Consider the following 12,741-nt stretch of genomic DNA (forward strand, 5'->3'; position numbering starts at 1 on the left):
TTAAAAAAGAAAGAACTCTTAAATTTCAGAAGACAGATTCTGACTACTAATATTTTTTCTAGGAGAATATTTAGTATCACTAAGAAAGGCCTATAAGATTATTTTTTAAAAATTTAAAGCACAATCTCAATTTCGTTGTAAAAAATTACACTTTGAAGTATTTATCCTAAGGAAACAAGAAGACTTAACGTCTCTTGTACAAAGATATATATGTAAGGATGTCTAATACAATCATTTATAAAAAATTATGATATGGAGAATAAAATAAGTCAATTTTTGGAAAGATGAATAGGTAGCCATTAAAAATGGTAGCTTAGCTCTTAATGGTTGCCTGGTACCCTCTGTGTGAAGATCAAGTAAATGTAGCCCCTCCCAGCATTTGATGTTTCTAAATTTTTGCCGTAGGGCTATAATAGTGTTTTTTTTTGAGCACTTATGCCACATTTACTTGTATTTTTTTTAATCCAAATTATCTTTTCAAATTTTTTTGAACATTACATTTCTCTTTATTTTCTAATCCACTATGGTTACCTCAAGTTTATAGGTTGTATGCATTTGTTTATTTTTATTGCAAATGTTGTTTTTAAAACTGCCACAGTTTTTTTAGGATCATTCAGACAACCAGAGTACAAGTCAGGAGAAAGTTTTCACTTTGTGATACCAGTTCTGTGCACTTAGATTTTGATTTGTTTGGACTGTGAGAATGTTTTTGTCTCTGGAATCTGCATTCTTATTTGTCATAAATTGTGTTCAGTTTTTATGCTGTAATTCGAGTTGTCTTTATTTTCCTGTTTTTAAAAATTCAAGTAATGTAGTAGTCTAAGAACTCAAAGTGGAGCTAAATCACAGAAGGTAATGCCCATTAAAGAACATTCAGTGTATTAGGTTTTTATATTTCACGATAAGAAGTAAGGAGGCAAGTCTTGCTCTAAATGTTAGTGGGACTTGCTCTATTAATGAAGCAGAGCTTCTCTCCCTTCTTTAAAATGTTTCATATTTCTTTTGAATACACTGGAGAAAAAAACATGACTTCAAAGAATTAGTTTTACTAATAGCTAACACTTAACATAATACCTATTAATATGTGCCAGTCTCATCTGTATATGTTAGGAGGGACCCCAAAGTATTGAATTGTTTCCTTAGTAGTGTGAGTAGTGTGTAGTGTTATTTATAACAGCTTTTTTGAAATTAGAGTTTTAAAAAACTACTGCAGGATTGTTTTCATTGGTGTAGATGACATGGCGTGGTTATGTCATTTTTAATAAGTATTATTAGGTAAACTGAAAAACAAAACCAAACTTTCCTCCTCACTGAAATAAGAGATTTTTGTGAGTTAAAAGTATATTTGCAAATAAGATTTACATAATACAAGATTAAATTTATTCTTGTATTGAAGTACTATATTGTATAAGTGAATATTAGCAATATCCTTAAAAGAAAATGTATTAATTAAAACTTCAGTTTTGGTTAGACTGGAGGTGGTTGACGAAACTTGCTGGGATTTCACAGTTAATAATAACATGCCAGCTGCAAAATTGGAATCTTCTTTTACTATTTGGTATTTTTAATTCTAGACACTTTAAGATACTTGTGTATTAAGTATAATTCTAAAACTCCACTGAATTATCTGCTATTTAGGGGTATAAAAAAGAACTTAGTTTCATTAGCGTTGAATTAGACGTTCCGAAATGAGTAAGTAAGTATCATCTCCAGGTGTGAGGTTACTGACTAGAATATTAGGACTTTTTTAAGAATACAATTTTTCACATAGCTGCCTTTCCCCTGGCTTTTCCCAGTGTTCATAGAAACTGAAGCACAGAAAAATAATGTGATGTATTTCTGTCAGTATCTAGTAAGTTGCAGGTAGACTCTGGTCTTTGGACTTGATGCTTGCTCTGTCAGCACGCTAATCTGAGACTCCCTGCTGCCCTGGCTTCATCTCTGGTTCACGCTTTCTTTATGCATGGGTAGTAAGAGTCTGTTTGCCTTTGCTTAGCAAACCCCAGAGAGGGAGGGGTGTGAGTTCACAGGTACAGTGTTTGTCTTCATAAATGAGTTAGAAAGGCTGAATGGAGAAGTGAGAACAAAACTGAGCCACAATTTAAAAGACATAGTTTCAAGGCCTGACTTTTAATTGTGTTACTTGCTCAGGCTCATGGTTTAAGGAACGTCGAGAACAGTTTATCTGTCAGTTTAGCTACTAAATGTTTTTCTATGAATCCAGTTAGAAAGAGCTTATAAAGTGCTTTTAAAAGTATAATGTGTGATATACATATAAATGTTTTTATTTTCATTAATAATATTAATCTAATATCTCTACCTTATTTTCTAAATTGTTACGGAATTTAAACCATTTTCTCTTTGTACTATTTTTTATGTTTATTTCCAACACATTTAAAATTGCTTCACTGTTTTATTTTACCATTTACCTAAAATTACAATTTAAGGATAACATGTAAAAACAGAAAGGCAAAATGATGCTCATATTCAGAATTTTTCTTAATGAAAATTTCATAATTGGTATGATGTCTGTGTGTAAGTGTACTTTGCTTTGTCCCTTTTTTTGTTGTTCTTTTAAAGTAATAGCATTAGGTTTATTCAGATTTTCTATTATAGCGTATTCATATTTTCTTAACTGATAAAATGTTCTGTGTGAACTATATAAAGTAGTAATATGTAACTAAATCTTGTCATATAGCTAGGTAGTTATTGCACAAAGTTTTTATGGTCTCATTGCAAAAGTTTATCTTTACTGTTAAAGTCCATCTGAAATGTGTGACTGTATTAGAAATATGGATTTGTGCCCATTTAAACATTCTTATTGTTTATAATTTCTTCAAAATAGACAGTGGTTACATTATACTTTTTCAGTCTATCCCTTTGTAGTATAACCGACTTAGACATTTCACACTTCAATTTGTAGAGCATATTTAATTTATAATACTCATTTGATTTTTGCTTCCCGGTTTTTCATAAACACTTCATTTTACGTGTGGATTATCAGACCCTGAGAGGGTAAATGATTTGCCCTACAGAGTCATGATTAGTAAGAAGCAGACCCAGATTAAGGACTTAAAGCTTTTCCTATGTACTCTTTCCCTTCCCATCAGCTCTCATGGACCTACACCCTTAGCTCCTGGCATTAATAGAGTGGGGTAGAAAGGAGGATAATCTGAAAGTTGGCTTTAGTATATGTATTTTAATCTTTAAATATTGATATGGATATGTGTTTTGGTAATCAGTTAACAGAATTTAACTGTTTAAATTTACTTCAAAGAATCAGTTTTAATAGTAGCTAACACTTAACATAATACCTATTAATATGTGCCAGACATCGTTCTAGGCATTTTATATACAAGCTTGATTAATACCCATAATAACTCTTAACGATGCTGTTACCGTTTGCATTTTGCAAACTAAGATGCGGAAATGTTGAGTACTTTGCCCAGGGGTCGCCTAGCTAGTAAGTGACAGACGCAGGAATTAAGCGAAAGCTGTCTGGCTCTAGGATCCATGTTCTTGACCAGGGTATTGTGTGACTCAGTGGAAAGCAGCTAGGGGAAGTTGTAATGTCAATAAAGCTGTGATAATAAATTAGAAGTATGTTACTCCTGTGAGAAACTAGTATGAAAAATTTTATCTTTGTCTTCCCAAAGACATGATCAGTTTCAGGATTCATTTGCTATGCGTTTGTTGGCTTTCTGTTGTGTGTTAAGCATGTGTTAAGTTTTCCTGGATGATTCTCATCTAGTTTGCAGTCATTCTGAGGGAAGTATCTAGGATCACTAAAATGTAAGTTCCACTAAGGTGGGAATCTTACCCGCCTTGTTAACTGTGGTATCTCCAGTGCCTAGAAAGGTGTCCAAGACACGGGAGGTTCTCAGTAAATATTTTTGAGCAGATAAATTGTATTGTTCTCCTTAACAGAAGGGACAACCAAGACTTAGAGAAATTTTAGTACTTGTGTCTGGTCATGTGTATAAATAGTAGCAGAGTCAAGATACAAGCCTGGATATCTGTTACCAAAATGCTCTGATAAGGCGTTGCCTCTTAAGCAGATGTGTTTGGACTGAGTTCTGTGAGCATTGAGGGGGTCACTGGAAATTTTTGAGAGGGGATTGGTGTGATAGAAGCAGTTTTAGGAATGCAACCCTGTCAAAGGTGTGTCATATCAATTAAATTACAGGTGTCATGTGAAGGAATGAGAGCAGGGGAAAAGTCAGACCATTGCATCAATCCAGCATTGAGGTGGTCAGGTTGGACTAATAGTTATCAGAACAAAGAACAAATTTGAGTAATATGTCAAAGGTAGAATGAATGGAATGTATTGGCTTAATTTGAGCAGAATTTGGAGGAAGTCAATAATTAGGAGGTTTTGGATATAGGTACTTGCATAGAAAATTGATAGAAAGGGGGAAATCAGTAACTGAAATAGAGGTATAAGTCCTTTTTTTTTTCCTTTAAGGGCTACATATGATCAATTTGATTTTATTTATATTGAATTTAAGATGACAGCAGGAGCTAAGCAAGCAAGTAACTGAAGATAATACCACTAAAGTTTAGGGGAAAAGATAGGAAAAAAATACTCTGCATATAGGGAAAAATACCACTATTTCTTTAAAATGTTCAGTATTAATCAAATAATTAATTCAACAGTTGTGCCTTGTCTCCTCTAAAATAGCCAAACCATTGAGCATATTACTAAACTGGTGGAACAGCACGGCAGTGATATCTGGTGGACTCTTCCTCCTGCGCAACTTCTTCCAGATGAAGTCTTATCTCAGGTAAATTTCCACTTGTATTTAACAACCTTTGTTAAATTATACATTGCATGATTTAATGACAACACGAGAGATTCCTGGGAATTAAAAGGTAGTTGGATTATGTAAAGTTCACGAGTTTATTCACTATAAATTAGGAGCCAATGCAGTTAGAGAATAGACATTTCTGTTTAGCTGAAGAAACCTGGTATTTAGTATAGCGGTAGAGTGAGGGGTTATTTGTTACCTCATTGAGGACCAAGATTGATCTTAGCTGATTCGTTTGGCTCAGCAGATGTAACTGTGACTGGAAACAGGGCCTAACATGAGTGCATCAGGACTTCGTAGGACATGAATTAGTTACCCGATGGCATCACACGTCAAAAAATCCAAATTGGAAGATAAGATAAAAATAGTTTATATTTATGTTAGTAAGTGTGCAATTAAGTGGCCACAGTCACTTTTACACACAAATGACACAGTTGTACTTAATTGTAAAATATCTTAAAGCATCTTAAATTTCACTTTAAAATGTGAATTTAATGGTTGTAAATATTTCATTTTCTCAAGACTTTTTTAGGTATTGTAAATAATGTGATCTTCACGTAATCAAAATGCTTTTACATTGTCTTATTAGGTTGGTGGTCCTGATGCTTTGGAATACGTGCCAGGTCAGGATATTTTGGACATCTGGTTTGATAGTGGAACTTCATGGTCTTATGTTCTTCCAGGTAATTTAAAATAATAGATTAAATACCGATCAAGCAGTTTTGAAAATATATAAATGTTAAATCAGAAGAAATCTATACTCAAGAGCACTTTTTTTTTAACTTTATTTTGGAAGTAGATCTGCTATAATAGAATTTTAGATCTAAAGAGCCCTTGAAAGTCATTTAATCCATTTCTAAACTGTTTTTTGTTTTTTTCCAAATGAAATTTTTTGTAGAACCATAATACATAAGCTAAATAAAAATGGGAATTTTCTTCCTCCTTTCAGTCAGCTCATTCTCCTTGGCCCACTTGGCAGCCCCAAGTCACTCAGAAAGTTTGGAAATCACTGAAATTTTCTGACCCCTTCATTTTTGAGAAGAGGAAATGAGATTGAACTTAGAGTCAAATTAAGTGATAGCCACAAGCTTAGTGAGTGTCAGACTAGGACTCAGGTACCCTGATTTTCAGTTCTCATTCTTCTGTCCTCCCTTCCCTTTTCACAGCTCTCCCCCTCTCTGTGCAGACAACTGGCTAATTTCTACTTACTCATAGTTGGGGTAAACTTTTGACTCAGTGGATAAAGAGGAAGGAGAGATGGGGCAGAAATTAAAGGTAGTAGTAGAAGGGACACATAAGGGGCTATGTTTAGATGAGAGAAAATACCTTTAAGGGAACTAGGTGAAAAATTAGAGGTAAAATGAAATTACACAGCTTGTCGTCACTGTGAGGTTAAAGACAAGGATCGGGGGGCAGGGAAGCAATGAGGCATCAGGTGGTTCCTCACCTCACTACTAAGTGCTGGGTTTTGCCCAAGAGATCCTGTTTGCTATCTGGAGCGAAGCAATGTGGGAAAATAGCCTGCACGCTCAGCCGGCCATTGCTGACGGGACTGAGAGGGATGGTCCGCATGTTTTCCTTGGGCTGTGCTTGTGGTGCTGGGGCTCGTGGCTGAGAGGATGGCAGCATCTTTCCTAGCAGCTAGTGTGTTCTTCCGTCTGGGTCTTTCTTTCAGCTTAGGGAATTTGGAAAGCAAAATACACATAAGTAATTCACACTTACTCTGTATTCTAGCTAAATGTACGTAGTAATTCATAATGATCAAGTACAAGTTCACGTATTAGTACAATGTTTATCATTTTTATGTAGTAATTTTCAGAATTATTTCTCAAGTTTTTCCTACTGTACTTAAGAGAAAATATTGCAAGTTTAGGTGCTTTTGTTTTCCTAAGTTATATTGAAAATGTAGGCAAAAAACGCTACATAAGGTAGGTAGGTTAAGTCGTGTTATACAAAGGAAGAAGGGTTACCTCCTACCACATTTGGGGAAGCATCCTGAATTTCAAAAAAAGAGTATGCCATATGGGAAATAGTGTTTATATAGTATATTTCAAAGTTCATTGATTGCTTTGGCTTTGGTGAGAATTGGTGGTACTGGCATTGTTGCTTCTTAATTTCTGAAGTGATTTTACATTACTAAGTGCATCCAGTGCAAGTTACACCTCGAACCATTGACTGTTAAATTGCGTGAAAATTGTCACTAAAACCTATCTATGCTGCTGTCAGTGGTGCTGATGGAGTTTAGTCATAGTATTTCTAGTTTGTGGTCTTCTTTACCAAGTGTTTGACAGTGACAGAAATACTTTAGCAAATGAAATTGGTGGTAAAAAATGCACCTAATCAGAAAATTATTTTTTTCCTTCCACATCATATTTAGGTAATTAATTCAAAGAAAGGAAATTACTTTGTCACTTAAGTGTGTATGTTGCATGCACAGGAGGCTGCCAGAACATAAATAAACTACCTTCACAAATAATATACAAACCCAGTATTAGACTGTAGTTTCTACTTTTTCACTCAGATCTCATATTCCTTTTCCTCAAAAAAAAAGTATATAAATCAATCAAATAACAAAACTTTTATGAGATTGATCAGTAAGAATTAGATTAATGGTTTATATTTCATCCTATTTTCCTCCCTTTTAGTCTTTGGGGATAAAAAGTTTCAGAAGGTAGGTGGAAAGAATGAGGTGGGAAGGAGTCTAGATACTAGATGAATTCATAGTTCAAAAAGCCATAGAGCAAAGGTGATTTTCTTTAAAAAAAGGGGGGGGGCATCACCTCCTTTCCTGGAGAGTCTTACTGTACTTTTCATTCTCAGATGGCTTGTATCAAATCTGATACGAAAACCAGCTTGATTCTGAGCTTAACTTTAGCTCTCAATCTCCATCCGTATCTGTTAATGTTTAACACTATGAATTTTGTGATTACATATCATACATAACTAGTTTTACTTACTGCTGACAGACTTATGGCAGTGAGAGAGATTTGGCTTACGAATTTTGACATCAGGTCAGGCACCTGGTGAGTTCCTTGTGTGTTTCTTTATGAGTGGGTTCAATGCCAAAAGAATAGAGGAAATTGAAGCTTGAACACTTTCTGAAAAGGAATGGCATTTTTAAGTGGATTTTATATATAGGTAATAAGTCATATCCATATTTCTAAAATATTCTTTAAACATTTATCAAAGACATTAATTATTGCAGTGATTTAAAAGTAATTAATGTTTAAAAAATTTTTAATAGCTTAATTTTCTTTAGAGCAGTTTTAAGTTCATAGCAAAATTGAGAGGAAAGTACAGAGAATCCATACCTGTTGTCTCCTTCCCCACAGGCTTCCCCACAGTCAGCATCCTGTGCCAGAGTGGTCCGTTTGTTACAGCTGACGCCTGACATTGACACCATCATCACCCAGGGTCCATAGTTTACAGTAGAGTGCAGTCTTGGTGATGTGCTTTCTGTGGGTTTTGACAAATGTATAATGGCATGTATCCACCATTATAGTATTGCACACAATAGTTTTATTGCCCTAAAAATCTTCTGTTCCATCTATTCATCCTTCCTTCCATACTAACCCCTGGCAACCACTGATCTTTTTACTGTCTCCATAGTTTTGCCCTTTCCAGAATGTCGTATAGTTAGTCATACAGTATGTAACCTTTTTAGATTGGCTTTTTTAAATTAAATAATATGCATTCAAGACTCCTTCAGGACTTTTTATGGCTCGATAGCTCTTTTGTTGGTGGTGGTGATGGTGGTAGTGGAGGTACTGGGGATTGAACCCAGGACCTTGTGACTGCTAAGCATGTGCTCTACCACTGAGCTATGCCTTCCCTGCTCATTTCTTTTTAGTGCTGAATAGTATTTCATTCTCTGGATATACCACAGTGTATCCATTCATCTACTAAAGAAATTAGTGTTTTAAAATGCTCATTCTATGTGATTTCTGATTTTTTTTTTAAATAGAGAAATAACTTGAAGTAAACAGAGAAAAAATATTTTTTTGAAACAGAAACTTAGATTTACAAATAACGTTTTTAAAAAGTCACCCTTTTAAGGACATATACGATACTTGAAAAAGAGCCTAGTTTCAAGATTTAATTATTTGTAGCATATTTTAGTAATTATATTTGGTTGAATTATTTTTAAATGTTACATACATTAAGAAGCAGTTTTGCCAAATAAGTTTGTTGTTGTTTCTACAACCTGCCTTATTAGTTCTATACAATAATCTTGCTCAAAATTCATCAATTCAGCAAAATTATACAAATTTAGTAATGAAATTGTAGATTGCTCATTTTTTTTTTGCTGATTCCTCTTTGATAGAATTTTTTAATAGTTGATTTTTTCTTTAAATTGCTGCCGTACCTAAGTCACAATCCTAGAGATACTGAACAGTTTATTTTTCCTTCTAAATATGAATCTTTACAATTTTCCTAAAAGTGGAAGTTACTGTAATGGAAATACTAACTTTTTACCACATGGTTAATCACTACTTTTCCTGAAATTTTAAGACTCCAAATATACTACTGCCTTCATAAGAGACTTTTAAATTTTTCTTTTACTAAAAGTTCTATTCAGTAGGGAAGAAAAGGATAAAAGATTTTAAAAAATAGGCAGAAAAAAATTGGCACCATTTCTCCATCTTATATGTGGCTGGTGTAAGTGTAATTTGGCACAGACTTACCAGAAAGGATGTTAGCCTTATGTATCAAAAGCTTTGAAGTTTTCTATCTTTTGAGTGATTCCACTTACAGGAGTCTATCCTGTGGATGTAATTAGTCTGGATGAAGAATTATGTGTGAGGATGTTCATTTCAAATAGTAAATGATTTGACTAACAACACAATGTCCATCTGTAGAAAAATGGCTAAAGTGACATGGCTTACATTTGTATGATAAGAGTGACAGACGTAGGTCGTGTTTTTGAACACGATGTATTAAGTGGGCATGGGAAGGTATTATTTAAGGACATGTTAAATGTTTAAGAATGCAGAATGCAGGAATGCAGGATGCAGACAAAATTCCCTGATTTGCTAACAAACTCATGTAAATATTGATAAGCGTGGACACAATACTGGAAGGAAATGTGCTGAAATAAAGTGATTATCTCTAGGTACCGGGAATATATGTGGTTTTATTTTCTTGAACTTCTCACTGTTTTACAACTTAAAGTGAGAATGTGCTTTTTGTGAAAAAGCTAAGCGTTACTCTAAGTAACTTACTGGAACAGAAAATAGTCCCAGTAATTGATTATCTGAGGTTAAGTGATTATACAGTATTAATTACAGTAATTCTATAGCACTTGAGTTTGACTGTGCTTCGTATGTCTTACTATCCAGGACTAAACTTCTCATCTTCATTTTGAAAATTCCTGTAAACTTTATTTTTTCATTTCTTATTCAGAGCTTTGCTACCTCAAAACTTCCCCACCTCCATCTTTTTCTTCTGGTTTCACACACCACCTTAAAAGGCTCTTGCTTGCAGAAATTTTCTAGGGTTACCCTTCCTTTTCCAGGATTGTATTTTGCTTCTTACGCAGTTCCAGCAATTCAGCATATATGAAGATGAGCAGGACCCTGGCACGTTACCCTTAATAGGTGTTAGTTGTTTTGTTGGGCTCTTATTAGTGGGCTGATTTTATTAGGAGGTTACAACATATATTTTTCAGGGCAGGATTAGAGACCATGCATTTTAAAAATAGTTTCGTTTACTGCCCAATCATATTTTTGCAAGTATGCTTTCATATAAAACTGTTTGAAAAAAGATACCTGGAAGAATCTTTCTCAGTTCTCCATCAGGAATTATCAGGTGCCCTTTATGGTGAATCTTAATAACAATTAATGTTTGCTGAATGTTTACTGTGTCCCAAGCATTTGTGTTACTTCTCTAATCTCTGGAACAACCTGATAAGGTAAGGATAGTTTGGTGTTATCCTCTTTTTAGTGAGGAATAAACAGAAACATGGAAAGATTGAGCCAAGGCCCTGTAAGTAGCGAGTGCCACAGCCAGGATTTGGACCCAGGCAGTCCGGATCTAACCCCTGTGCAGTCTTCACATTGCTTTTATTCTGCATACTGTCGGTCCTTAGGCAGTAACTGGCTGTCTTAAAATTTAAAAATTTAGAGCTGGCAAAGATTTCAGAGATTATTTAAACTCCTTGTTTTTCAGGTGCATTAGTCAGACGTGGAAGCAGTGATTTTTTTCCAGGATAACAGAACTTTAATTTGATTCCATGATTGTGGATCATTTCACTAGGTTAGAAGTATGTGTTGTCCAAAGAGATAAAAGGGATTGGGAATACTTCCTGCTATTTCATTATCTGCTTGTTTCAGGAAAGGATTTCCACTTGTATTCTATTATTAATCATCTCATTAGCTATCGCTACATCCAATCATAGTCGGTTTTCTCACCAGATTTTCTCCTAATAGTTAAGCACCCTTGATGATTCTTGACTGAAATTACTGTTACTTATAATGTTTGCCAAATGGCCCTTTATTTCAGATTATTAACTCTTAAATTAACCATTGTTACCTGTTGCATGCAAAAGTAGCTCTCAAGCTTGCATACATCTCATATGTCCTAACAAATTTGAGACTAAATTACCTGTACAGCATTGTTATCCTTTTGCCATATCTTTTTTTTTTGAAGACTTATTTTTTTTTAAGAACAGTTTTAGGTTCACATCAAAATTAAAAGGAAGATACAGAGATTTACCATATATATATACCCTCTGCTCCTGCACACGTGCCCCTTCCCTGATGTCAAGGCCCCCCACCAGAGTACATTTGTTACAACTGGTGAACCTACACTGACACGTCATAACCATCCAAAGTGCGTAGTTTACCTCGGGGTTTGCTCTTGGTGTTGTGTATTCTGTGGGTTTGGACAAATGTATAATGACATGTATCCACCATTATCTGCTCTGTCTGTTCATTCCTCCCCTCACCCACCAACCTCATACCTCAACCCCTGACTCATAGGGCTTTGTTATAGTTTGCCCATCTTCTGGCTGCATCATTATCAAATTAGAAGTTAATAACTTACCCTTTATAAGACATTATTTTCTAACTTGATTAATATCTTGATTATGCACATATACTCCATGGCCAGATTATCTAGGTTTGGAATCCATATCTACTGCTTACTATCTGCATAACCTTGATTTATAAAATTATAAAACCTCTCAGTGTCTCACTTTCCTCATCTGTAAAATAGGGATAATAATACTACCTACCTTATAGAGTTACTATGAAAATTAAATGAATTAACATATAAAGTTATTATGTTCAGCAAATGTTGAATTAATAAAAATAGTTTATTTTCATAAAAGGTTTACTTGGAAATATTGATACTGATAATTTTTATGAATCAGTCCCTAATTTAGATAATATTTTAGCTATCTGTGGTTTGGGAGATCATACTCCAAGGTTTATTTTCTTTATCTTGATTAATAAATTGACAGTGAGGGTAACAACTCAAGTGAATGCACTCTAGCCATTGGATGTAACTGACGCAAGAAATAAGTAACATGATAACTTTTAATATTTTAACACTTTGGTAAACATTCATTTCCATTTTCCGGTTTTAATAACTTAAATTTCTGTTTTTTACTGCTTGTTTTTGAGGTACTGACCAAAGAGCAGATTTGTACTTGGAAGGAAAAGACCAGCTTGGGGGTTGGTTCCAGTCTTCCTTATTAACAAGTGTGGCAGCAAGGAATAAATCACCTTTTAAGTAAGTATTACATCTGAGCTAAACAAATCAGCACACTGAGTATTCTCCCTGAGTACTTGCCGATGTGAGAAGCACTGTGCTGAGTAATATATATGATAAAACATACCCTTAATTAGCTTACAGTATTCAGTCTCATGAGGGAAGTAATTTTGAAGTTTTAAAAAAAAGAGAGACAAAAAGGAGACAGCAATACAGAGAA

General features: G+C 34.4%; 1 protein-coding gene across 1 annotated transcript in view; it reads left to right on the forward strand.

Annotated features, from left to right (window-relative positions):
• IARS2 (isoleucyl-tRNA synthetase 2, mitochondrial) overlaps positions 1–12,741 on the forward strand; it is a 42,868-nt gene that overhangs the window by 20,587 nt on the left and 9,540 nt on the right. Inside the window, exons 13-15 of the mRNA XM_074351636.1 lie at positions 4,682–4,784; positions 5,398–5,491; positions 12,434–12,542. Of these exons, the coding sequence (XP_074207737.1) occupies positions 4,682–4,784; positions 5,398–5,491; positions 12,434–12,542 (306 nt within the window). The remainder of the gene's footprint in view (positions 1–4,681; positions 4,785–5,397; positions 5,492–12,433; positions 12,543–12,741) is intronic.

This window comes from Camelus bactrianus, chromosome 23, assembly GCF_048773025.1.
Source record: "Camelus bactrianus isolate YW-2024 breed Bactrian camel chromosome 23, ASM4877302v1, whole genome shotgun sequence".
Lineage (NCBI taxonomy): Eukaryota > Metazoa > Chordata > Mammalia > Artiodactyla > Camelidae > Camelus > Camelus bactrianus.